This window comes from Sturnus vulgaris, chromosome 14 (assembly GCF_052056855.1).
Source record: "Sturnus vulgaris isolate bStuVul1 chromosome 14, bStuVul1.hap1, whole genome shotgun sequence".
Taxonomy (NCBI): domain Eukaryota; kingdom Metazoa; phylum Chordata; class Aves; order Passeriformes; family Sturnidae; genus Sturnus; species Sturnus vulgaris.
The window spans coordinates 1,139,788-1,164,656 of NC_142256.1; the positions used below are offsets into that span (position 1 = coordinate 1,139,788).

Below are 24,869 nucleotides of genomic sequence, written 5' to 3' on the forward strand. Positions count from 1 at the left end.
CACTGCCTCCCATGGCAAGCAAGTGTTCCAGGAAGGCAGGGCTCCATGACATGTAACAATGCCTTGGGAAGACAAACTCAGAATGTCTTCCCTTCCTCCTTCTCCCCCAGCTTTATGTGCTGAGGGTGATGCCACATGGTCTGGGATATCCCTGGGGTCAGTTGGGATCAGCTGTCCTGGCTGTGCCCCCCAAGCTCCTCTCAGGTGAGGGTGAGGAGCAGGAAAGGCCCTGGCTGTGTGTAATCCCTGCTCAGTGATAACTCAGACATCCCTGTGTGTTCAGTGCTGTTTCCAGCACAAAACTAAACCCAGCCCCACAGCAGCTGCTGTGAAGAAAATTAACTCTACCAAAACCAAAGCAGTGACCCAAATTTTGTTCCTTTTCTCTCCATGGTCACTGATAAAGTCTTGGTGAGAACTCCTTGAGAATAGACATAGATTAGAGGAGATTAAGGGAGCGAGCAGATTTTGGGGGTGCAGGGTCATCAGATGGCCAGGAGTGCATGCTGGGCTGAGCCATGCTCCCGGGAGCTGGGAAGGTCCTGCAGGAAATCTGTGAGGCTACAGCAAAGCACTCGGGGTGAAGGCAATGTGAGAAGGGCAGGTACTGCTGGCTTTGCTCTGAGAAGGTGCTGAAGGGCAGCAAACACAATCTGCCACTCTCAAGCAGATTGCTCTGATGGGAGGGGATGCAGAAAAATTGGTTTATCACACAGTACTTTAACTTGCTTTGATTTCCTGGGGCAGTGGCTTTGAGGTAAACACTGTTGGTGCTAAATGAGAACCAGGCAGGGAGATAAACTAGATGGGCAGTGAAATGGGAACTAGATCTGGGGAGAAAAACCCACCTTTAATTCTCTATGCTGCGTTACTGAGATGCATTTTTTTTAAATAGCTGTGATTCAGAACCATTAACAAGAACGTTTTACCTGGATCTTTTCCTTTGAAAGTATTTACAAGTCCCCAACAAGTGCAGAGACCACACTTAAGAGAGGACTACAGCAACATCATCCTCCGGGGTGTGTACCAGTTCAGCCCCTCTGTTCACACAGGAACATCTGGCTGCTCCTGGATAGTATCCCTGTCCAATCGACAATATTCTGACGGTGTGCTTCTTGCCCTCTAGATGGTACTAAGCACCGAGTCTGAAATTGCTGATTAAACTGCCTGCTGTCAGTAATATTTTCAGGCTCTGGGGGTTGTTAGAAAACCTCTTGGCTTTTCCATGTTTTTTGATCCATATCCAGCTTTATAAATAGGTGGGTTTTGTCCCATTCAGTGTCATCGTTCGTTCACCATGGGAAATGGTGTGATGCAAATTAAAATAACGAGCCTGGAGGCACAGAGAATGTGTGTGAGTCTCTAGTGCTGCCGCCTTTGCTTTAGACAACACATTCAAGCCCCATATAGAGAATGACCCAGTTCCTCTAGGGTTTTTTTGTGTGTTGGATCCTTATTAGACTTGGCTTTTATAATTCCTGGAGGCTTTGGGGTGTATAGAGGGAACACACATCAACGCCTTCCTCCCTGATAAACGGAGATCAGTTCATGGTGCCAGGCAAAACCGTGTTCATTGGATATCATCTGTAGCTAGGAAATTGTTTGCCTGGCTCAGAATTCTCCTCACGTCTGGCATTCTGCTTTGCTGGGCTTTCTCCTGCAGATACACCAGAGCAGTCCCACAGGGCACTGATGGCAGGGCCACACTGTCACCTCTTCCAGACACAAGAGCCAGGGAGAGGCTGGGGTGAAAACACAGACTGGAGCTGGTCAGTGGGTGCTCACCTTGGCTCATCTGGAAGGGATCAGTGCAGGACTTTGTTAAATCACCCCTTTTTCCCAGCTTTAGGGTAGGAGGGTGTCCCAGCACAGCCACAGTGCCCAGTGCCAGAGCTGATGGGTGACTGCTGCTGCCTTCCCCTTCTGGGGGAGAATTAAACCAAAACAGCCACTAACACAACAAAAGTGACCGTGGCAAGTCAAACAGTTCATCTCAAAACTGTCTGTGATCCCTGCATTTCTACAGCGACAAAAGCAGGTGTTGCTTACAAACAGTGTCTTGTACATCTAAGAATAGCCACATTTCCACAAAGTTCTTAAAAAAAGACACAAATGCTAGTTTGGATATTAAGATTAATATATTTAATCTTTCTTGTTTGTAAAACAAGACATAAATTTGTGTATAGATATAACTTATATATTTTTTTATTTATATATACTATATACAGACGATAAAAAATTTTTCCTCTGTATTAGACTGAGAGATTTATGGAGGAATGATATAGGCATAACAGGGAGCTTTGAAGAAACTCAGAGTTTCATACTAGGTAACTTCCAGGGAAAAGGAAAACACATCTCCCTGTCAGCCTTCAGCACTGTAACAGGCCTTGCCCACCATGGACTGAAGTTCCAACTGGCTCTTCAGCTGGATATTTGCTACATGGTTCTTGAAATCAGGAGGCTGTCCCCACAGCAGGATCCTCTGTGCCTTGCTGACAGCCACGGCCCCAGTCCAGGACAGCCATGGGCCAGGGGAGGTTATTGCACTCCAAGGATGCGCATGTTAAAAGCACATTTGTGCATTTCCATAGCTCCTATGGAAGAACAAGACATTTCGAATGTGCATATTTATCAAAAATAATAGAGATGGGAAGTGACTGCTCGCACGGAGATCCCTGATCATCCCCAAGGGCTGGGCGAGCTGGCTGGGTTGGACAACTGCCCTTGCTCCCCTGAGGCCAAAGCTGTGACCTCCTGCCCAGCTGGAGGGGCTGTGATGGGGACAGGCACCGGGAACCCGGCAGGATGTGAGCTGCAGTGGGTGGCAGGGTGAGGGAAATGCAATGTGTGACCTTGCATTTCTCTCCTTGCTCTGTTTTGGAGGGTAGGTGGCTGCAGGGAAACACCAGTTAAGGCTGTCTCATTGATTATGTCTATTACTAGACTGGGAGGAGGAGGGGAGCCTTGGGGTGGGAAGGAATACAACTAGGAATCATTTTACCATTCACCTAGAAGTGAAAACAAAAACGCTAAAACAATCAAAAAAACCCAAGTCCAAGTAAATAACCACCTCACAGAACTAAATAATGCTTCTTATGGCAGTCAGGTGAAGACAGAAAAAGAACCTCAACACCCTGGCAAGGAGGAGAGCCCCTGCCTGGCTCACAGTCAAAGCTGTTCTGGGGCTCCTCTCTGATGGTCACAGTGAGAAGAAATAGGAGAGGGTTTGGGCTGAGCCTTGGGGGCATGAACCTGACCTCTGCAGAATGGTATGGAAGTGGTCTCCCCTCAGCTGCTAGCCCACCTTCTGGCTTGCAGTGGTCAAAGATCAATCAATCTGGGTTCCTTGCAGGGTCTCTAGCATGGATTCAGCCATCCAGAAGAGGAACACAGAATTGTTTTGGTTGGAAAAGACCTCTAAGATTATTGAGTCCAACCATTCCCCCAGGAGTGCCAAAGGCACCGCTAAACCACGTCCCCAAATGCCACAACTTAATGTCTTTTAAACACCTCCAGGGATAGTGACTCCACCACTTCCCTACGCAGCCTGTTGTAAAACCTGACCACCATCAGTGAAGAAATTTTTCTTACATCCAATCTAAACCTCCCCTGGCACAATTTGAAGCCCTTTCCTCTCATCCTGTCACTTGCTACCTGGGGGAAGAGACCGATCCCCACCTGGCTGCTCCCTCCTATCAGGAGTTGTGCAGAGCCAGAAGGTCCCTCCTGAGCCTTCTTTTATCCAGGCTGACACCCCCCAGCTCCCTCAGCTGCTCCTCATCAGACTTGTGCTCCAGACCCTTCCCAGCTCTGTTCCTTTCTCTGGACATGTTCCAGGCCCACAGTGTCCTTCTTGCAAGGGGCCCAGAGCTGGACACAGGATTTGAGGAGTGGTCTCACCAGTGCCCAGTCAGGGGGACAGTCCCTGTCGTGGTCCTGCTGCCACACCATGGCTGGGACAGGCCAGGTACCAGTGGCCTCTTGCCCACCTGGGCACACACCTGGCTCATGCTCAGCTGCTGTTGACCAGCACCCTCAGGGCCTTTCCCACCAGGCACTTTCCAGCCCCTCTGCCCCAGCCTGGAGCTGCAGGTTGTCACAACAACCCGAGGGCAGGACCTGGCTGACCCTCACACAATTGACCCAGCCTGCCCAGATCCCTCTGCAGAGCCTTCCTGCCCTCCAGCAGATCAACACTCCCACCCAAACTGGTGTCATCTGCTGACTGACCAAGGGTGTCCTTGAAAGATACTGAGCAGGACAGGCCCCAGCACTGAGCCCTGCAGAACACCACTGGCGATGGCCCCAGCTGGGTTTAACTCCATTCCCCACCACTCTCTGGGGCCCCTCCATCCATCCAGGAGCGTGCAGAAGAACACAGTGTCAAAGGCTTTACTAAAATCTAGGCAGACAACATCCACAGCCTTTCCTTCACCCACAGTTACCCTATCATAGAAGGAGACCAGTCTGGTGAAGCAGCACCTGCCTTTCCCTTGTGCTGGCTGGGCCTGATCCCCTTGTTCTGTATGTGCCATGTGGTGGCACTCAAGATCATCTGCTCCATGACCTTCTCGGCACCGAGTTCACTGACAGGCCTGTAGCTCCCTGGATCCTCCCCACCTGCAGGCATTAAGCCCTTGCCTTTGGCACTCAGGGCTAGAGTGCTTAGGACTAGAGCACTGGCCTAAGCTGTGAGAGTAGAGCGCAGTAGGGTGCCCTAGCTCTATCCCAGGATTATGGCAACCTGCCCATGCTAGGATTACTTCCCAAGCCCTAGCACAGCAGCAGGGACTTGCACCCCAGAGATCCCTTCTGCTGCTAATTACGTTGTGTTTGTGGGCCAGGAAGATCCTGGAGGCAGAAGCTTTGTTTACATGGCAAGACACTGGTTTGGCTCCAGACTGCCCAAGTGAAGCCGGGAGATCTCAGCTCAGCTCCTGATAGCTCACTGGTCCACCACAAACTGTGACAAAGGTCTTTGCACGAGTGAGGCTCAGAACCCCATGGAACTAAACTGGTGTGGAGATGGGGTGTCTGTACCTCCCAAGTACTGTCACCAACAAGTCAGCGTGGGAGAACAAGCAGAGAAGCTGCTTGAGCCCCAATGACCAGCTGAAATTGCACAGCTTGTGACAGGGCATGAATTCACCCTTCCAACCCATCACTAACAAAACCATCTGTTCTGCAGAGATCAAAGAGTGTCTTGGCTATCGCAAACCCCGGTAAACGTGGGCTGCAGACATCGCATCCTCACCAGACCTGTGAGATTTGAGAGCATGGCCTGGCACACACTGCCTTGTTAGTCTTCACAGCTGGCTTTACTTATTGATCAACGTCTTTAGGGAGCGTGTGAGAGTGCTCATGACAGTGGTGACCGTGGCTGACTGGCGGGCGAGCTGCTCCACAGTCTGCTGGTGGCTCAGCGTTCTGGCCGTGGACTCCTCAGCAGCCTTCAGGAGGAAGGTGTAATTTCTCACCACCTCCTCCACCTTCGTCAGCAGCTCTTGGCGCTGGGACTCGGAGCGCACGACGTACACCAGCCTCACAAAGGTCTCGATGAGGCTGCTTAGCACCTGGAAGCTGCTCGTGATGGCGGAGAGCATGTGGGTGGGACTCTTGTCCACGGCGGCCACGCGGCGGCAGGACGCTCGGAACTCCTTGAACTTGAGGGCCAGCTCCTGCTTGTACTCAGCCAGCTGGGAGATGTAAGGTTTGCAGTCCCGGACCTCAGGGCTCAGCACACACTGCCTCAGGATGGTCAGGAGCTCGTTGGTGTCCAGCTGCACCTGCAGAAACCCGTTAGGAAAGTTGTAAGCATGGCCTCGAAGGGTGTTGATCTTTGCCAAGCTCCCCTCAAAACTGGAGGTCCTTAAATCTATTTCCTGGGTCTGGCTCTCGTTGGGACTGCTGCAGGCTGTTGCATCTAGGACCTGCAGAGTCCTGCTCATGACTGGGACCATCTGATTGTCCAGCTTCATTCCCGGGAGTATCTGCATGGGGATGGAATAGGACAGCTCATCCTTCTCGCTCCCATCATCTGCAACATCGCATTTCCTGTAGTAGAAGCAGTACCGGATGGAGCAGCACTTCTCATCCTCCATGTCTTCATCCCGCAGCTCAGCAGGACTTGGATACATCTCCTCCTGGACAGAGAACACTGCTGAACCCTTCTGGTTCTTTTTGTCCTGTGCTATCTGGACGTAGGAGGGCTCAGCCACTCCAGAGGCTTCCTGGATTTTGCTCTTCAGAACAGGACAGAGGATGCTGGACTCAGGCTCTTTCTGGGGGCCTTTCTGCTTGGTTGTGTAGATGTTCTGGTAGACGTCAGAGGACAAGGATGTCCTATCAGTCTTATCAATTTCACTGACACTGTAGCGACGCAGGAGCTTCCTGTAGTGGGGTGCACCCATGCACTCCCCTCGGGAGGTGCACGTTGTCAAACAGGACATGCCGTTCTCTGGATCTGATCGGTTGTCTCTGGACTCTAAACTTGTGGATCGTATCCGTTTGCCTTTGGAAGGGCTGCTCATGCTTGTCAGCCTAATGGCTTCTACCTGCTTCTGATCATCTGCAACTTTATCCCTGCCTCGCCTCTCCAGTTCTGGTATCACCAGCTGGTTGGGGGGTGGCCTCATTCCCCTGCAAATCCTCTTGCAGTCGCAGCTACGCCTCTGCTCCCTGGACATCCCTGGGACTTTCTGCACAGGACTGCTCCTCAGCTGGCAGCTGCAGCGCCCAGGGGCAGGTGGGTGCAGATACTCCTGTGGCGGGAGGTCACCTTTGCTCTTTGGCTTGAGCAGCTCTTCAAGGAATTCCAGCTCATACTGCTTCACCTTCTGCAGCTGGGCCTGCCTCTCGTCCGTCTCCTTCTTCAGACGGGTGGGAAATGTTGCAGAGAACAGGCTCCTGAGCCTGAAGGGAGCTTTTGGGGCTTTGGGTTTAGCTGGGACATCAGCATCTTGTTGGGTTACCTCCAGGACTTTTTCTAGTTTTTTGGAAGGCACAGTGCTAATCTGCAGGCTCTCGGATCTGGGCATCAGCTGGATTGGCCCTTTGGCTTCCTCACTGGTGCTCCTGAAGGTGCTACCAGGTGATGGAGAGTGCACATTGCTGCTCTCAGCTTTTAAGATTTTGGCCGAGCTTTCCTGTTGTATTTTCTGTCCTTGGTTTGAAGGAGCTGTGTGTTTCTGCAAGACAAGGCTTGTGGCTTCCCCACCTGCCTTCTGACCTGTCTCTCCACTTGCAGCTTTTCCTGGAGCATCTCTACTCATTTTTTGCTGGTAGCCTTTAGTGGCAAAAGTCTTACTGGGCATCATTTCCTCGCCTGCTGAGGCGAGGTGGAAAGCTTCAGCCTGACTGCCAGGAGTTTCCTTAGGACTTGGAGAAACTTCACAGTGTTGCTGCGGAGAGAGTTGCTGCTGCTTCTGACAGTTGCATAATGTCTCTGCATTTTGTGGACCTTCTTTAAGTGTCAAAGGCTTGCTGCTGGCTGGTGCACAGCTGCTGGTACCATTCATGTTCTGGTCATCTTTTAAGGCTGATACCACTTGGGGAGCTGAGGCTTTTGCATTTGCCACCTGCTGCAGAGCAGCTGAAACGATGGCTGGAGTTACGCCGCTTTTCTCATCCAGGAGGAGCTTGGAGCTCGGCTGCACCTCTTTGGGCATCTTCTCTTGTACATCCTGCTCCTGCTCTCTGCTCGGGGCTGCTGTGGCATGCAGAGGTACCTCAAAGGCAGCTTTTGTGTGACCTGCACCTTTGCACTCAGAGCTTGGCACTGAAGCTCCCTTGCTCTGCTCACTACGCTGGGGCGTCAGCCCTGGCTGGGCAGCTGAGGTGCAGCTCTGCTCCCCGTGCTGCTGCTCCTGTTTGCTCTTGCAGTTGGTAAGGCTGGGACTTTGGGTAGAGAAGGCTGGCTTCAGTGAAGGGTCCTGGCGGCTCAGGGAGTAGGGTGAGGTGAGAACAGCCTGGGCAGCACAGCTCTGGATTCGGAAAGGCAAGTCCTTCCTGGCCAGGAGGTTTTCTTTGTTGATGTGTTGGGTGAGGAAGTAGGCTGCATTCTGATGCTGCTTCATGGCAGAGACCATCTCCGAGACATCGGTCAGCTCTGAGGAGTTCGTTTCGTGGCCAGAGTCCAAGGATGACTCAGGAGTGATGGCAGCCAGGACAATAAGACCTGAGGAGGGACACAAAGAAAACCCCACAACAACCCTCACACCACAGTGCTGTGTGGAGGAGAGGGGAACTCCTTGTGGCAGGAGGGTCCCAGGAATGCAGGGCACATTGGAGAAACTTCTGTGACTTGTCACAACTAAGACATAAGGCTTCTAAGGGAGATCACTTGTCAGCACTGAACTGGCTTGATAGCTCCATTCAGCAAGAGCTTCTGGCCCAGGAAAACATCCTGTGAAGCTTTCCATTGTTGGTGGTAGCAGAGCTATAGGGATGTGTCTGGCACAGGAAGGAAAATGGGCAACAGGTACTCTGCCATAGTGAGTAGGGCAACCAAGGTGGGAAGAGGGACAAAGGACTGTGCTGCCAGCAGGCTGGTCCCAGAGTCACCCATCTGGCAGCAGGTTTGCTTTGTGAAGGGCTCACACACTGCAAAACCTGGGTGGGAACCAGCAGTGACCGATGGCCAGAGGCCCCAGCTGAGTGGGGTTACAGTGGGGAGGAACTCATGCTCACAGTACTGGTGTGTTAGTGACTCGCCCCAGCATCGTGGCATGTGGCAGATATAGGATAACCAAGAGACTCCTTCAGCCACTGCCAGGGAGAGGAGTCCTACCTCAGCTTCTTAGAAATCTTCTGAGCAGCAACTTGGCTGCTCCTGCTACAGCCTGCTGCCACAACTTAGTTTTTACTAGAAGCTGCTTCACAGTCACGTATAGGATGGGAAGAGACTAAAGGGAGTGATGTACAGTTGGAAAGAAAGGCTATAGGGAAAACAGGGAGTCACAGCCACTAAAATACCTGCTGTCTGCTGTGGTGGGGGATGTGGACAATCCTCTGAAGCAGCCAGGGCTTCCAGCGCCTGCAGAGTGGACACCAGGGCATCATCCAGCTCTTGGGCATGGTCTCGGACCGTCCGTGGCTGCACGCTGTCAATCAGAGTGACCGGGATCTCGTCGTACAGGATGCCACAGAGGTGCCGGCCCTGCTCCTGGCTCTGGGCAGCTGCCCGGCGCTTGGGGTCGTCCTCGTCGGAGCTGTTGTCTCGGAAGCCAGGAGGGGGGGCGGCGATGGCAGGGAGCAGGGATGTTGTCTCGTCTTCTTCCTCATCATTCCCGGGAGGGGGAAGTGACATCAAGTCCACCATGTTGTCACGGGTGCCAGGCTTGCCCCCCGTGCCCGAGGCCAGCCTGCTCTTGATCTTGGCTTGGCAGGACTCGCAGTAGAAGTGGGAGGCGTCGCTGCGCAGGTGGGTGTCTATGGTGTGTGCCCTGGCCCTGCTGGCGTGCCTGTCTTGCTCAAGGCCATCCGGGTCATACTCCTTAGCTGCCCCGTTATAGCCTTGGCCAGAGCTTTTGGAAGTGGGGTCAGATTTGGTCCTGGGACGAGTTTCCTCAAAAAAAATCAGGTTTTCATTGATATCCGTCCCGCTCTCTCTTTCCTTCCTCTGCTCTCGCATGTGCAGGTAGCAGAAGCGGATGAGCTCCGAGTCCGAAGCCCTGGTGGCAGAAGCTCCGGCTGCTCCGGTGACAGTGGCAGAGCCACCCACCAGCCCATTCTCCTTCTTTCCCATGTGCCCTGCCGTGGCAGGCCGGTGGAAGTTGTGTGTGTTGATGTAATCTAAACCAAAACCACAACAGGCACATTAGCAGCAGCACCTCGATGAAGGGAAAACAGCGTGGGGAAGCTCCTGCTCACCCTGGCGAAGCATCTGTGTGCTCTCTGCCCTCCAGCTCTCAGCACTGCAGTGGGACACCCACATTCCCTGCAGCACAGTCAGGCCACCTGGCTTCTCCTTTGGAAAACCTGCTGTGCCTGTCTGAATGAGGGTAGAAGAAACGTCCTGCACCACAGAAGCAGTTGGAAGGGACATTTAAAGACCATCTGGTCCAATCCTCCTGCAATGAGCAGGGTCATCTTCAACTAGATCAGGTTGCTCAGAGCCATGTCCAGCATTCAAAGAAACCTTGAATATTTCCAGGGATGGGAACCTGTGCCTACCCCTCACCACCCTCATTATAAAACCCTTCCTCCTTGTATCTAATCTGAATCTACTCTTTCAATTTAAAACCACGCCCCTTGTCCTATAGCTATAAGCCCTATTAAAAAGCCTCTCTGGAGCCTTTTCTTCTCAAGACTAAAACCTCCAACTCTCTTACCTAGAAGAGGTGCTCCAACCCTCTGATCATCTTCATGACCTCTTCTGGATTTGCTCCAACAGGTCCATGTCCTTCCTGTGCTGTGGCCCCAGAGCTGGAGGCAGCACTGGGGGTGGGGTCTGACCAGAGTGCAGCAGAGGGGCAGAATCCGCCCCCTCCCCTGCTGCCCACAGGGCTTTTGCTGCAGCCCAGGACACACTTGGCTTTCTGGGCTGTGAGTGCACGTGGCTGGGTCATGTCCAGCCTCTCATCCCTCAGCATCCCCAAGTCCTTCTCTGCAGGGCTGCTCTCCATCTGCTCATCCCCCATCCTGGATCAATACTGGGGTTGCCCTGTCCCAGGTGCAGCACCTTGTACTTGGCCTTGTTGAACCTCACAGGATTCCCATGGGCCACTGCTTGAGCTTACCCAGGTCCCTCTGGATGTCACTCTGTCCCTCAGGCATTTCAAGTGAATGACTCAGCTTGGTATCATCTGCAGACTTGCTGAGGGTGCTCTCAATCTCTGTCCTTGATGAAGACATGAAACAGTCCTGGTCCCAGTACAGATCCCTGAGCTTGACCCCTCTGCTGGGGCAGAGCTGGACAAAGCCAGAGGAGGGCTGGCCAGCACAGCTGGCACTCAGACACAGGGATGTGGGTGCTGCATCACTGATCCACCAGCTGTATCCAGAGGGCAGCAGGAGCAACCTGGCTGCTCCAAGGACCTCCAGCCCCAGCCTGCTACAGCTCATATGGCAAGAAGGAATTGTAGCCATTTTTGGGTAATGTTGGGCACACCAAGCAATGTTCGTCAGGAGACTACTAAAAGTGGAGTAATATTGCCTTTTGGGGAGATATCCACTGTGGTTTGGCTGTGTTCAAGTGACAGACATCCCCCCAGCTCCTTGTCCCTCGCTGCCCATGATCCATGTGTTATTTCTATCTGGCTGACAGCTCTTGGATCAGGCTGGCTATAACAGAACCCGTTGCTCTTGCTGTTAAGTATCTCCCAGTGACAGCCTCCTCTTGTTCCCCTGTGCAGGGAAAGTGGCTGAAATACTGCTTGAATTTCTGGCCAGTGGTCCATCCCTCAGGAGGGGCATCTGTGCATTGCAGGCTGGATTGTGCAGCTGTGCTGAGAGCGGCTGCCGGGGGATGCAGGTTCTGTTTTACCAAGGATAAATTAAATCAAATAAATCCTAATTAAATTCATTAGCTCAACAAATTGGACAATTTGTCTCCCCAAACACATGTTTGTATTATACTGTTCATCACCTGCAATGCTAAACTCCCAATAAAAACAAAATCTCTTTCATGCCTGGCCATGGCAGAGCTCAGAATATACTGATATACTCAGCTGTGTGAGGGAGCACAAGGCTGCTGGTGCTGAGGATGTGTGGGCTGTAGCAGGGTGGCAAAGGCTGAGGCAGAGGCTTGCTGGCTGCCCACACCAAGCCAAGGCCTGCTGCTGAATGGGGCCAAACCCCTACAATCCAAAATCTGGCTGCTGCACGCTCAGGAAGGAGAAAACTTCCTGACAGGGAGCTGAGAGAGCAACCAAGGGCAGAGAGCTGCTTGGCTGATGATGGCTGACGGTGAGAGTGGGGAGAAGAAGGGACAGGGAGGTGAATCACCTGAGTAGCTCCAGCATGGCACAGTGGAGGGCAAGGCTCTGGCATATGGCTCCACAGGGAAATGCAGAGAGATGGATCTGACAACATTCGGACAGCGTGTGCATTTCTAAAAATGTCTGCTGTTCAGCAGGAGGCTCTAATGGGCCTCAGGGAAGATGGATATGCTCCTCTTTTAGGTAAAAGCATGGGCCAAGGCTTGATTTTATATTTAAGATTCTGGCACAGTCTGCCTGCAGCCTGGAAAGTCTGGGCTAACTTAATTCATCCCAGTGGGGCTTTCTCCTGCAAGGATGTGCTAATGATCAGCAGTCACTGCTCCCTGTGATCCACCCAGCTCTGACAGCTCAGCCTGCAGCCCTGTGGAGACCAGAACTGTGAGCAGACTGTTTCCCCAATAATCTCTAAATTCACTCCTTCTGAAGGGTGCCTGAGCGACTGGGCTGAGTGCACTGCAAGGGTCTGCAAGGGAACTGCTCCACTCCACTGGTCACAGAGGTTTTCATTGCACCCAGGAGGACAGACCAGGCCATTCAGAGAGGGGCTGGCACAGATCCATCGCTGTCCTACCCACACTGTGACTCTCTCTCACACTCACTCCTGCCCCGGCAGTTACATTGGTTTCTTGACACTGTCAAGAACAGGGCAAGATTTCAGGAAAAAATTCTGGCTATTGTCACAGTAGCTAGAGTGTGGAAAAACACCACTTGCACAGACTGAGACATCCCCGAGAGGCCAGGAACTGTGGGTGCTGCCAGCCTCCTTCCAAGCCCTTGGGTATGGCATGCTCTCCATTTCTCTGACTCCCCACAGCCACGTGCCCCATGTGTCCCTGTAGCCCATGTCAGGGTGGCATAAGCCAGGGAAGGACCACTCTGATGACAGTTAAAACAGTTCAGCTGCAAACACCCTCTGCTCACAGCAAAATGTGATTAAATACATTAAAATACAATTTCCATAGGGCAACCAGGGCAGAGCACAGTGACAGCTGTCAGTCAGAGGCACAGGGAAAGAAAGGAGAGGAAATGCTTATACTTACACCAAAATCACCTGCCAGGCCTTTTCTGGATTCACTGAGGTTGCTGCAGATGCTTTCCTGATCCCTCCTGTGAGTGTGTCCTCCCACATGCGCCAAATTCACGTTCAGGTGCCTTCCTCAAAGGCACCAGGTGCTTTGCCAAGGACCCTGTGAGCTCTCTGCACTCCTCCCACCTCTCCAAGCCAGGCCCATCTTGAGAAGGGAGTTCTGACACTGGCAGCTGAACTGAGGACTTGTCACAGCTCTCTGGAGCTGCACTGTCACTTGGCAGGTCTGGGAGTGACCTTCCAGAGGCAGATGGATTGGTATTTTGCCCATCTCCACTCACTGAACCCACATTTTATATTTACCTATACAAAATACATCGGTTGCAAACAGCTGCATGGAACAGCAGCATGTAGTTCATGGTTGACTCTTGTTTGAATCACTCTGGAGAATCATTGCTCTTTTCAGAGGGTGACTCACACCTGCAATCCATCCTCAAGGGACAGCACTGGTGCCAGTTGGGATGGAAGCTCCTGCTGTGTCCAGACCAGCCTTCTGCTCCCTGAAAAGCTGGGACAGCAAAGTTGCCTTCCTGGTTTAGGAAATCAGCAGAGCAGCCACGCTGGCAGGGCTGCCTGGGAGGCTCAGACCTCCAGGCTGGAGGCAGCAGGAATGCAGTCCCCTGAGCTCCCCCCTGAGCTCCCCCCTGAGCTCAGATGGGGCTCCAGAGCAGGATACCAGCCAGGGAATGCGTGCTGCATCCCTGCAGCAGTGCACAGGCTGTTCTGTGAGGGCCCAGCATGTGGCTGGCAGCTTTACAGGTCTTCTCAAACAGCACCTCCTGGAGCTGCTCCAGGAGCTGCCACAACAACTCACGGTGAATGTTTAGGGCCTGAGCTGATACCACAAGTCATTTGGGCTGATCCAAAATGAGGACCTGTCTCCCTGCTCTTTGCTTTCTGGTTAAAGAGGGAGTCTGCTGGTTCTCAAGGTGAATGGGAGCAGAGGGGACATGTCAGAGAAAGTCTTCACCTTCCTAATGCTGCGGAGTGCTGAGTGGAGGGAGGGGAGGGGGGCTGGGGAAGGGGCTGGCACAGAAAGCAGAGGTTGAAACGTACCTGCCTTGATAATCTGAGGTGGGGGTGGTTGGCTGGGGGCCCTGGACAGGATCATCTTCTTGGAGTCCACCAGGAGACGGCAGTAGCCCGCAATGAGGCAGGCAAAGTTGGTGGCTTCGGGCCACTCCATCAGCAACACCAGCGGCTGGAAGGCAAGAGAGGCAAAGTGCATGAGGGCTCAGCTGATGGGGCACAGCTCCACGGGGGCTGTGCTGGGCCCTGCACTGGTGGAACTGGTGAGCTGCTGGTGCTCCCAGCACTGCCACGTGAAAAACCAGCCGGGTGCACAGCCTTGCTCCAGCTCACCCAACAAATGGCTGTGCACAGGACAGTGTCTGGATGCAGCTGTGATTCCTGCTTGCTGACTCGCCCAAGATGAGGGGGCCACAACGACGTCCTTCTGATCCTCTGTATCCCTATCAGTGCTCTGAGCCCACCTGCAAGCACCTGTTCAACCATCAGGGACTTGGTGAGGAGCGCAGGAAGTTTGTGGGGTCTCCAGATGCCAGAACCCCTCTTTCATTGCAGGCACTGTGCTTCCCTCCCATAAATTAAAATATCTGCTTCCAAAAGGGCCAAACCTTATTACAGGTTCCCCCAGCTACCACTCTGAGACTGTGGATCTTATTTAAACCTAACCCTTTGGAAAATTAAATTTGTGCTTAGGAGCAGATGGTGCCTTCCCTTTTAGGAGAACATTTATTTGCATGCTAAAAAAGATCTTTGCTTTAAAGAGAGATAAAACTCAGACATGATCTGTGTGACACATATAACCTCACAGCAGACAGTGCAACTCCCAGTTCCCAGATTGTCCCAAGGAGAAGATTAGCTAGCCCAGGGAAGCTGCTGGGGTGGGACTCACTCTTACCCAGCCAGTGAGATCCTGTGCACTGCTGGATCCAGGCTGGGCAGAGCAGCCTGTGTCAGCACAGCTCACTTGAGAGGTCCATGCTGTGTCTGAGCCCCCAGCACTGCTCAAGACAGACCCACGAGATGGAACAAATTGACAAGTGCCTTGAATAGTTATGGGAAAGGCAACTCCTGCCCTCACCTACCCCTTGCACAAAACACCTCTACCGAAAGGACCTTTGTACCCAGGTACAGGGGATGTCTGAGCCAACTGGGGGATGCTGAACTGCTGCTGTCTCAGGCTGCCTGTCCTGCCACACTCTTGCACACTGAGAGCCCTCCAGGACTCAGAAGAATTCATTTACCACATTCAGGGAACACCAAGGCTGTTTTAAAAAACACTTAAGCCTACACACTGTGAAATGCATTAAAGCTATTTTGGTTTTCTTGTTTTATAAACACAAGAGGTTCCTGGTACCCACTGGCCAGTTTTGTGCTCTGCTTAGTATTTGCTGCTGTAAGCCACCAAGACAATTCTTAGGCCAGAGTGTCATGCTCTGGATCATAAAGTGATCAAACAAACTTGGGTGAGAAGCCACCAGCCCTGGGCAGAACTGCATATGATCCCCAAGCCATGCTATCCCTGGCAGGGGCAGATTTCTCCTAGGGCCAGGGTAAAGAAGTTTCCCCCTTTGGCTGCTGTGCAGGAAGATAAAGGAAAAGAAATAACTTGATGTGGAAGAGAAATAGCCTGACAAGTGAATGTCCTCTGCTGAGAGGCTCTGTCCCTGCCTGCTTGACAAGGCTCTTTCTGAATCTTGGAAAATAAACCTGAGATGACACAGATCAAAGGGGAAGTATCAAACCAGAGAGAGAGGAGTGAAGAGATTCTTAACTTAGCTCAAAGGAGGCAGGCATGCAGTAGTGAGGGGGGTGACACCTCTTAGCCCAGCTCCAGTCTTGACATAAGTGATGAAAGGAAACCATGTGCTCTGTGTATGAAGCATCCTTAAAACAAGTGGCTTCTTCACAGGGCTAAGCCCTCCTGGGTTTTTCAAGCCATCTGTTGAATGAGGACATATTTGTGCATTTTCCCTGCTCTGTTCTGCGGGGTTTGGAGTGTCAGCAGCAAGGGAGGGAGCAAATTCCAGTGGGAGGGAGGCAATGGCTGATAAACACCCACGGCTGGGAGAATAAACCAAGAGGCCAAGGTGGGCTGAGAATCCCCTTCCAAAAGGAAAACAAAGGGATAGTTTCCACCACGTGTGAATCCCACCAAGGCAGAATGGCACAGGGTTGTGAACCTTCACTGCCTCCCTGCCAGTGCTCACCATGCAGCCCCCAGGGCAGCCCCAGTGCCCCAGCTGGGGACCAGCATCTCTGAGACCCACTTCCATCTTTGCTCAGCTACCTCTGCCTCAGAATACTCCCTCCCATCAGAGATGGGACTGTAGGTTCTTGCTGGCAGGAGGCAGCCCCTGGATCAGTCCTCCTGAAGGGTGAAGTACTGAGACACAACAACCCTGACTGATGTTTCTCGACTACAAATGCAACACCAGGGTGCTGCGAGCTGCCTATCAAGTCTCCAAGCAAGTCCAGCCTCCAGAATGGCTTCCAGCAATAAATTCTGGCATGCTGGGGTTAACTGTGGCACTCTGCTCTGAAAAGGAGGAATCTTAAACCTGATTAACATTACAGCTTAGAAAAAATGATTCTGATATACTGATGGGGAAGCTGTGTGAGAATTCTTTAATTATCAAGCACTTAAATATTGTTATTTGGGGTTAAATCACTTCAGGTGCAGCTTGGAGCCATCCACCTGTGCTGTGGATGTGTGATCTCCCCCTGGCCTGGGGAGTGCCATGGGTCTGTGTCCTGCTCATGGATTATGAGCTGTTTATACCGACACTGGCTGCGAGCAAAGCTGCTGCAGTCAGGGTGTGCATCTCCCTTGGCCTTGGTGGCTTCTGTGCTGCTCACTAACAGAGTTCTGGCACAGGATCTGAGCCTTTCCCATATGGGGTTACAAGACTGAGGCTCTCTCTTCCACTCCACTAGGTAGTTTTGCTGAGATTGCAACAGCTCAGCTGCCTTTGAGATGTCCACCCTGCTGCCACATCCCCCTGAAATCTGAAAGTGATTTATGGAGCCAAGAGGCCGACACCATGACTGCAGAAGCCTTGTTCTGATGGGAAATGATTCCACAAAGAGTAGGTATTGGGGTAGCAGCTAATGGAAGGGTTATTTTTAGGCATTGGCAACCTTGGTCACCCTGTTCCATGAGGGCAAGGCAAACGAGATCATGTGGAGACAGCCAGGCATGGGCGAGCTGAGCAAATATTGACTTTGTGAACAGGTGCAGGAAACATTCCCAACTCATGTGCTGACGGTTTTAGATGGCACATTCAGGGAAGCTTTGAGGGGAGCTGCTCTAAACAAGAACAACTCTGAAGAACTGCAGTCTATGCTTTGGGTTTCCTTGTGACACCCACGGCTTCTGGCAAATGGGATTCACCTCCTTTCCCTCAGAAACATCCTACGAGAGGCAGCAAGGACTCGTGCCCGAGGTCAGGACTGGCCTGGTGCCCACGGGGCTGGGGCTCACTGTGACATCCCTGTGTATCTCCCTGCAGTTTTTTCAACTCGCTGCTCAATCTCAACCAAACCCAATAAAAACCTGGAAGAGCATGAACCTTCCTCCGTTTCCTAAACCCAGCAGTGCAGTAGGGCAGAGACTCGTGTGAGCAGCTGGAATGCAGGGAGGGATGCAGCAGGGGCTGAGCCCTGCTCCCTGGCCTGGCAGCACTGTGGCCACAAGGTGCAGAACCCTCCTTCCCAGCTGCTAAGCAGGAGATGATGTTGGATGGGGATGGGGAACAAGTTATCAACCTGGATAACCCCTGGCTGTCCTCCCACCACGCACCTCTGGCCTGACTCATGCCCACCAGCCCATCCTCTTCCTCCTTCTCACGGGCACGTTATTGCTGCTACAGCTCCTCAGTGGTCCCCAGGGCTCTGCTTCCTCGAGAGGGCAAAGCAGAAACGCCTGTCTGTGTTTTGTCAGGACAGCAGCACCTTTAGGATGAAAACTCTAAGTTTTACACAGAAGCAAACTTACTGGGATAGCTCTAAAAATTGGCCAAACATCATGTGAAAAATGAGGTTTATTTTTTTTGGCAGATTTAAAAAGGTTTAATAAAAGACAGTAAGAGATTAATAATAAAGGAAAAGATTATAATGGCTGGGTGCTTGGTATTTAGCTAAGAGTACATTTGTTGTTTTGGAGACATTTTTTAAATTTATGAGTCTGTTACATATTCATAGACTTGTTTTACATTTTTAAATTTTTCTATAAATTATTTTTTATATTTTAGGAACTGTTTTACATGGCTACTTTTTGAGTTTGCTTTTTTGGCTGTGGTTTTAAATTATTCTTTTATTAGTCTTAATTTGGGTTGTGGTTTTTAATTTTTATAGATGGTTGGTGTTGGTAATTGGTGTATTAGTAGTAGGTGTTTTTTCCTGGGTGTTATTTAACTAAGCAGGTAGTTTACTTATTATAAAGACATTTTATCAGCCTGTGTTATTCTTAAAGATAACTGTATCTTTAAAACCATTTTAACACTACACATATAATATTCACTTTAATATTTGCAAAAAGCCAATACCATAATATGTATTTATAACAATCAGATTCCCAGTGGGATGCCCAGGTAAATTTCATCTCTGACCTGTAATGTGCCAACATGCAAAGAAGCAAATTTTCACAAGGATGCTCTTCCTACATCTAAATGTGTAATACCAGCCTGAAATGATTGATGGTTTGATCTTTCACTCATAATAGTTTTCTAGATTTTCTAGGCCTCATGAGGAAAGGACACCTTTTCACTCAAAGTCTCCTGCTTGGCAACCAGTCTCTCTGTGAAGTAAAACAAAATACATTTATACTGGATAGAAGATATGACTTTTGTACTAATTAATTTTGTACTAATTAATAATAAAGGGATTTTTCTATTAGGCCCTGCTTTTAAATAAGATCTCAGTGTCCTTCTGGAGGGTATTTTCTTGCTCAGACAAAGGTCTGTAGGAAATTTTCTGGCCAGCGTTATGCTAGATGATTTTAACAGTCCGCATACTGAAATTAATTTATGACCCAATCTATTCATACTATAACCTCTAAGATTACATGCATTTCCTTTTAATTTCCCCCTTTATCATGCACTTTTGGTCTTACCCTGCTTCCTTTAATGCAGTGCAGCAGAAAGATGGGAGATGAATTTACATAATTTATGTTCCTTGGTTTACTTGAGGTGCACTGCCAAGTTTTTATTTAATAATACAGGCACCTGGGCCTAACGAGGCAGCAGCCAATTTGTCCCTTCTACATTGACCTTTCCTTCTCTCCCCTTAAGCATTATAACTCAGCTCTATCAATACCAGGCTACTTGTGACTAGGACCACTATTTCCCAGTTGCTGATCAATAAGGGCACTGCTTTGGTTAGACCTGCAGGTCTCTCCTTCCTTAGAGGGATGCATTTTTTGGGTTGGGTCTGTGTTGGTTTTTTATGGGTTTTTTTTTTTTAATGAACAAGTCAAATTTGGCTTTGCAGGCTTAGAAACTTATCCTCTCCACATGTTGTCTGCCTTTCATGTTTCTGGCTGACTCCTGTCCTAGGTGCTTGCAGGCAGTGCTGTGGGTGGTGCTGGAGCTGGGAAGTGCTTAGTTTTGCATCCCAGTGCTTTGCTTCACATCCCATTCCCAGCAGAGATCTGCGTCTGCCCCTCCCACCCAGGTACCAAGCCAAAGGAAATCTCAATCCATCCCTCTCTCCCACGAGATGACAGCGTTTCAGAATGGTTTCATGCAAATAAAGATTAATTCAATGTAAGGAACCAGAGCCACGGGTCCACTGTCACTCCAAAGCCTAGCTCTTCCTGTAGGAGAAACCTCAGGGGCTTTGGTCAGCGTGGAGGAATGTCAGCCTTGCTTGCCCTGGTGACTTTGATGGGGTCCCCACTGTTTTCACACTGGACTTTGGCACACACACACACACCGGGCACTGGCCTCAGCACCACAGCACATCCCTGCCCCAGCTCAGGGGAGCACAGCCAGGCTTGGGGCTGGCTCCAGCAGGGAAGGCTCAGGGCTCATCATCTGTGAGAGGAAGGGGCTCCTTGGCTCCTTCCAGGGAGAGAGAACAGGACTGGACCCCAGCTGTGCACAGTGTTCCTTTCTTCCATGGCAGGCTGGATCACGCCCTGGGACACCAACACTAGTACCCAGATTCCAGGCACAGCAGCAGCCTGAATTAATTTTTCCTTTGTTTTCCTGTCTCAAGTCTTGATCTCGGCTTAAGCACCGGCTGGCTGCAGGCCCTGCTGGGAGAGCAAAGTCAATTACCCCGATGCCTTTGATTGAATTGTGCCTGGCGAGCAGCCAGCGCTGCGGGCTACTGCCCCAGAGCCCAGCACAGGGACAGGGACAGCCTGGGACAGGGACAGGATGGGACAGAGACAGCCTGGGACAGCACTCCTGCCTGAGCCCAGCACAGGGACAGGGACAGCCTGGGACAGCTCCTCTGCTCAGCTGTGTCGCTTGTCCAGGCTCAGCTGTGTCGCTTGTCCAGGCTCAGCTGATCCAGCTGTCCCCCAGGCAGCTTTCATTCACATTCAGAGTGCTTCAGCAGCCGTTTTCCCAATGTCAAGACTGTTAATAACAAAAAGCCCAGCGGTGTGCAGCTGCGTAAATCAGAAAGGAGAAATGCTCCATTGGAAAAGCCATTTCAGTAAGAACAAACTCTTGGCTCCTGCACAGCCAGGGGAGCCTGGAGCTGAGCAGCTTCCCCCACACCTCCTGCTCTGGGGAGTCTGGGGCAGCAGTCACCTTCCTATCCAGGCTGCCAGGCTTGTCCAGGTGCCAGGCAGGAGATGCTGGCATTGTTCTTCCTGGAATACTGGGAGGTACAGGAGGACTTTGCAGTGCTGCACCAGGGAGGAAGGGAGATGCATGCCTGAAGCTCGATTCTGAGCTGCCTCAGAAGCATTGGCTACTCTCAAATGCTGGTCCCAGCAGGAGGGGGAAGCCCCTGGGAGATGCAGAGACCCCTAACCTGGTAAGATGCACTTAATGCATAAAGATCACAGGGGACACCTTGTGCCATCTCTCTGCCTCCAGCAAACACATGAGCTCCAGAATCAGAGCCCAAACACGAGGAGGAAGAATGGAAAAGCAACAGTCCCAGCAGAAAGGAGGCTTTGCCAGGTGAGAATGACCACTGGAACCTGCAAAGTGACCACTTGCACCACAGCAGTGCAGTTGGGGACGTGTGGTGCTGCCCTCAGCTACAGGCTGGGAACTTTCTTAGCATTGCCAAGGAAAACTGTTCACTCCCTCTCTGACTATTGAGACAAAACCTGCTCCTGCCCTCCCTGCAGCTCTCACAGACCTTGCAAGGAACAAAATCATTGGAACCAGCAGCAGAAGCCTGGAGGTTTTTGTTCTTCTGTCTGTGCAGCTCCTCTCTGAGGGGTTCTCTCAGCATGTGCCCTACTCTTGCCACAGTGGCAAAAAGCTAAAGAAGGCAAAGCAGAGGTACCAGCCCTGGGTTTGTATCCCAAATGGGCTGTTTTGAACAGAAATTGAAGCCCAGGATGGAAAAGCTCCAAAACAAACCAATTAACTACCTCGTGAATAATTCATAAGACAAACAGTATTTCTTTTCCGTCAGAAATAAATGCAAATGGTTTATGATCTCCTCAAGCCTGTTTGTTACCTGAAAATCTCCCCAGGCTCCTTCCTGGCAGGTGAGTCTGGGCTGTGGTTGCAGGTCAGCAGCAGATAAGGATGTCTGGACTGTGCTGGCTGGTTTGGTCAGAGTGTTCAGATATCCCAGCTGAGGGCTTCTCCATGACCTGACCCCTTTTATAACCCATCATTGTAACTACACTTAGAAATTCAAGATGGTCTTTCTGCACAAAACCCTAAACCACCACTGACTATCTGTGTTTCCACAGTAACTCAGCGAGCACCTCCTACAGATTCAGGCTGGGAGCTGCCCCAGCACCACCATCCCATGACAGCGGCAGTGCAAGGCATAAGGGTGAAATAGCCCAGGGGGACATCCCCTCCTACACTGCAATCCATGCAGCTCTGATAGGCTCCCAAGGGTGACAGGGATTTGAAAGGTCCCCAGAGCAGTTAGGACACTGCTTTGAGCCCTCTAATGGTTTGCAACTCGAAGCTGAAATGGATTGATTTGCAACCTAGGGCTTTAGCCAGTGACACATTCAGTGCAATAGAATAACTGTAGAGAGCAGATTAGCACTGTGAGGTAATGATCTTTTTGCCTGCTTTTCTTAGCCTGCCTCATCCATCGCTGTCCTGCGTAGGATTAGCATATGCCTCATTTTGGAGCAGACATTCTGGCTTTAAAACCCAGCCCTTCGGATAATGGCTAAATGAAGACAGATAACAGCAGCCTCTGCCCTGGCACGGTGCTGTTGAGCCTGTTGAGACCCATAAATGGGTTGTTTGCTCCACTCCAGGCAGGCAGAGGGGCTCTTGTGGCCAAAGGCAGCTGCCTGGAATTTCTCATGGAGATAAAGTCATCGTGCATGTGTGCTCACAGGAAGTATGTGATCTGGCTTACTCCAGTGAGCTGGCTTTTCTCCAGCCTTTGGGGGTCTGGATAGCAGGGTCACAGGAGAAAGTCTGCTCCTGCAGCAGGAAAGGGCTGGTGGAGGTAGAGTGGATTTCTGCAGTGGGGAGCAGCGCTGCAGGATCTGTGGACAAGCTGCGTGGGAACTGCCACCTAATTTAGAGCAGATGGATGCCAGCATCACCTAAGCTTCCAGAGCATCTGTCCCTCCTGTGGCCAGCCTGTGCTGGGGGGAACAGTGCTCTCTTCCACACCAGGGAGAGGACAGCAGCACCCCAAGAGGTCAGTGCCATGGAGCAGAGCCAGTGCCATGAAGCTAGGTGACAATGGGGACAGCCATGCTCAGAGCACTCCCAGTGAGCCATGAGCAGTAACAGGGTCATGAACAGCCTGTTATTAATGCATTAATAGGGTGATTTTATACACACAAATCCAAGGGGCGTGAGCAGCAGGAGGAACGAGCAGGGTGACTTGTGGTGTAGGCAATATCGCCTGGTTATTCCTGCTCTGTGAGGAGTAAATGGATGATTCCTGCACAGCCCAGGCAGCTGGAGGGGCTGGGCAAGGAGGGCTTCCACCTGCCCAGGCTGCAGCAGAGGAAGGTGAGGGCTTTGAAGGGTTAGGACAGGCACAGCAGGACACCAAGGCTTTAACTGCACAACAACTGACCTCGGTGGGATGCAGAAGAGAGAATGTTAAAAATGTTACAGTTGACCAAATACCCACTGAATTAGGAATGCAAAAAAGGGCTTTGTCGATGAGGCTGTGGAGGGGAGAGCTGAAGCAGAGGGGATGAGGATTAACACAGCTCTGGCAGAGGCTACTGGGGTGTTAGTGCAGGTTAGCAGAGCTACTGGATCAGGCACAGCAGCAGTAGGAAAACAGACTTGGAGGAATTAATGAGCCAGGTGGGAGAGAGTGCTAAAATCCACCAGGACAGGAGACAGCAGGAGAATCCTAAACAAATCCACCATGATTACAGCTGTGAGACTGAAACTGTGCAAAGAAAGGACTGTAGACAGGGCTGAGGCTTTGAGACCTTGCAGGAGATGAAACACAGAGACAGCTGGCAAAACAACTCAGCTTCATCAGTCTCGGGGGAAAAAGGATGAATGCAGGGGCAGGAAAGATGACCCACAGCCAATGGCTCAGAGGACTTGTGAAGATACACCTGAGCAGCAGCACCTCCATGCCCCACAGAGTCCTGGCCCCACTGCGCCAGACAGCCTCTGCCAAGTACTGCTCCTGACTAATTAACTCCAAACTCAATCCTAACTCTGTCCTGTTGAATTCAAAGTGGGAGGAGAGGAGAAGACAAGGCATTTATCTGTGAGATTTCTGCCTCTCAGCTGTCCTTCCCTATAGGGCAGGGGGGAGCTGGGTGCAGGGAGACAGTGACACTGAAGACGCCCTGGAGACACACACAGCTGTCTGCTTTGAGTCTGTCAGGGACATGTCCCAGCTTGTTAAAAACCTGAGCAAAAGCCAAGGGAAGATCTCCTTAGGAACTTGTGTCTACTGTATTGGGCACCAAAGAAGAAAATAAAGATCTTACTGGACTGCTGACACTTTTCCTGGAGGGTTTGGGACCCATGAGGGGTGAGGAGGGGTGGCAGGGCCTGACCACAGGGATTGACTATGAGAACCAGCACTGCACTACACAACACCAGCAGGAGATGGGGGATGATAACACAGGGGGCTCAGGAGGGCGTGCCAAGGAGTGCTCTGGAGGCTGAAGGGGAGGACAATGGGGACAGCTGGCAAGATACCCAGGGGGTGGCTACCGGGCCAGGGACACAGAGTCATCTGTGCTCACACTGAGCCTGACACCTCCTTCCCATCATTTCCACTTTATTCAACAATCCCGCCTGGCTTGACAAGTCCCACAAGTGCTACTAATGCATTAAACCTCCCAGTCCCTTCCAGTAGCTACAGCCAGCCCAGGTATGCACTGAGCAGAGGTGAGGTGCTGTCCTGCCTCCAAAGGGTCCTGCTACCTGCCTGGCCTCTATTCCCCCCATCTGCCCCAGGGACTCTGCTTGAACCATTAGGTAGGTGTTTGGGCCATGGCCAGAATGCCACCATGCCTGCCCTGTGGCCTCAGCAGCAGTCCCTGCCTATGTGGCACAGGGAGTCAGACCAGCAGGGGAGATGCTGCAGACCCCAGTGTGAAAGGGGTTTTGGACTCTCTAGGAATCCCCAAGCAGGTTCTCCAGCACACAGCTGTGATGTGAATGACAAGGCTGGCCCCAAATCCCCAATCTCATCTCCACCCC

At 51.5% G+C, this 24,869-nt stretch overlaps 1 protein-coding gene across 5 annotated transcripts in view; it reads right to left on the reverse strand.

The window, feature by feature from the left end:
• Positions 1-2,119: 2,119 nt before the first annotated feature.
• FRMPD3 (FERM and PDZ domain containing 3) overlaps positions 2,120-24,869 on the reverse strand; it is a 30,705-nt gene continuing 7,955 nt past the window's right edge. For all 5 annotated transcript variants that reach the window (XM_014877240.2, XM_088173323.1, XM_088173324.1 and 2 more), the window contains 3 exons: positions 14,086-14,230; positions 8,974-9,792; positions 2,120-8,176 (listed from right to left, as the gene is read on the reverse strand). In XM_014877240.2, coding sequence (XP_014732726.2) covers positions 5,319-8,176; positions 8,974-9,792; positions 14,086-14,230 — 3,822 coding nt within the window. In that variant the 3' untranslated portion in view covers positions 2,120-5,318. The remainder of the gene's footprint in view (positions 8,177-8,973; positions 9,793-14,085; positions 14,231-24,869) is intronic.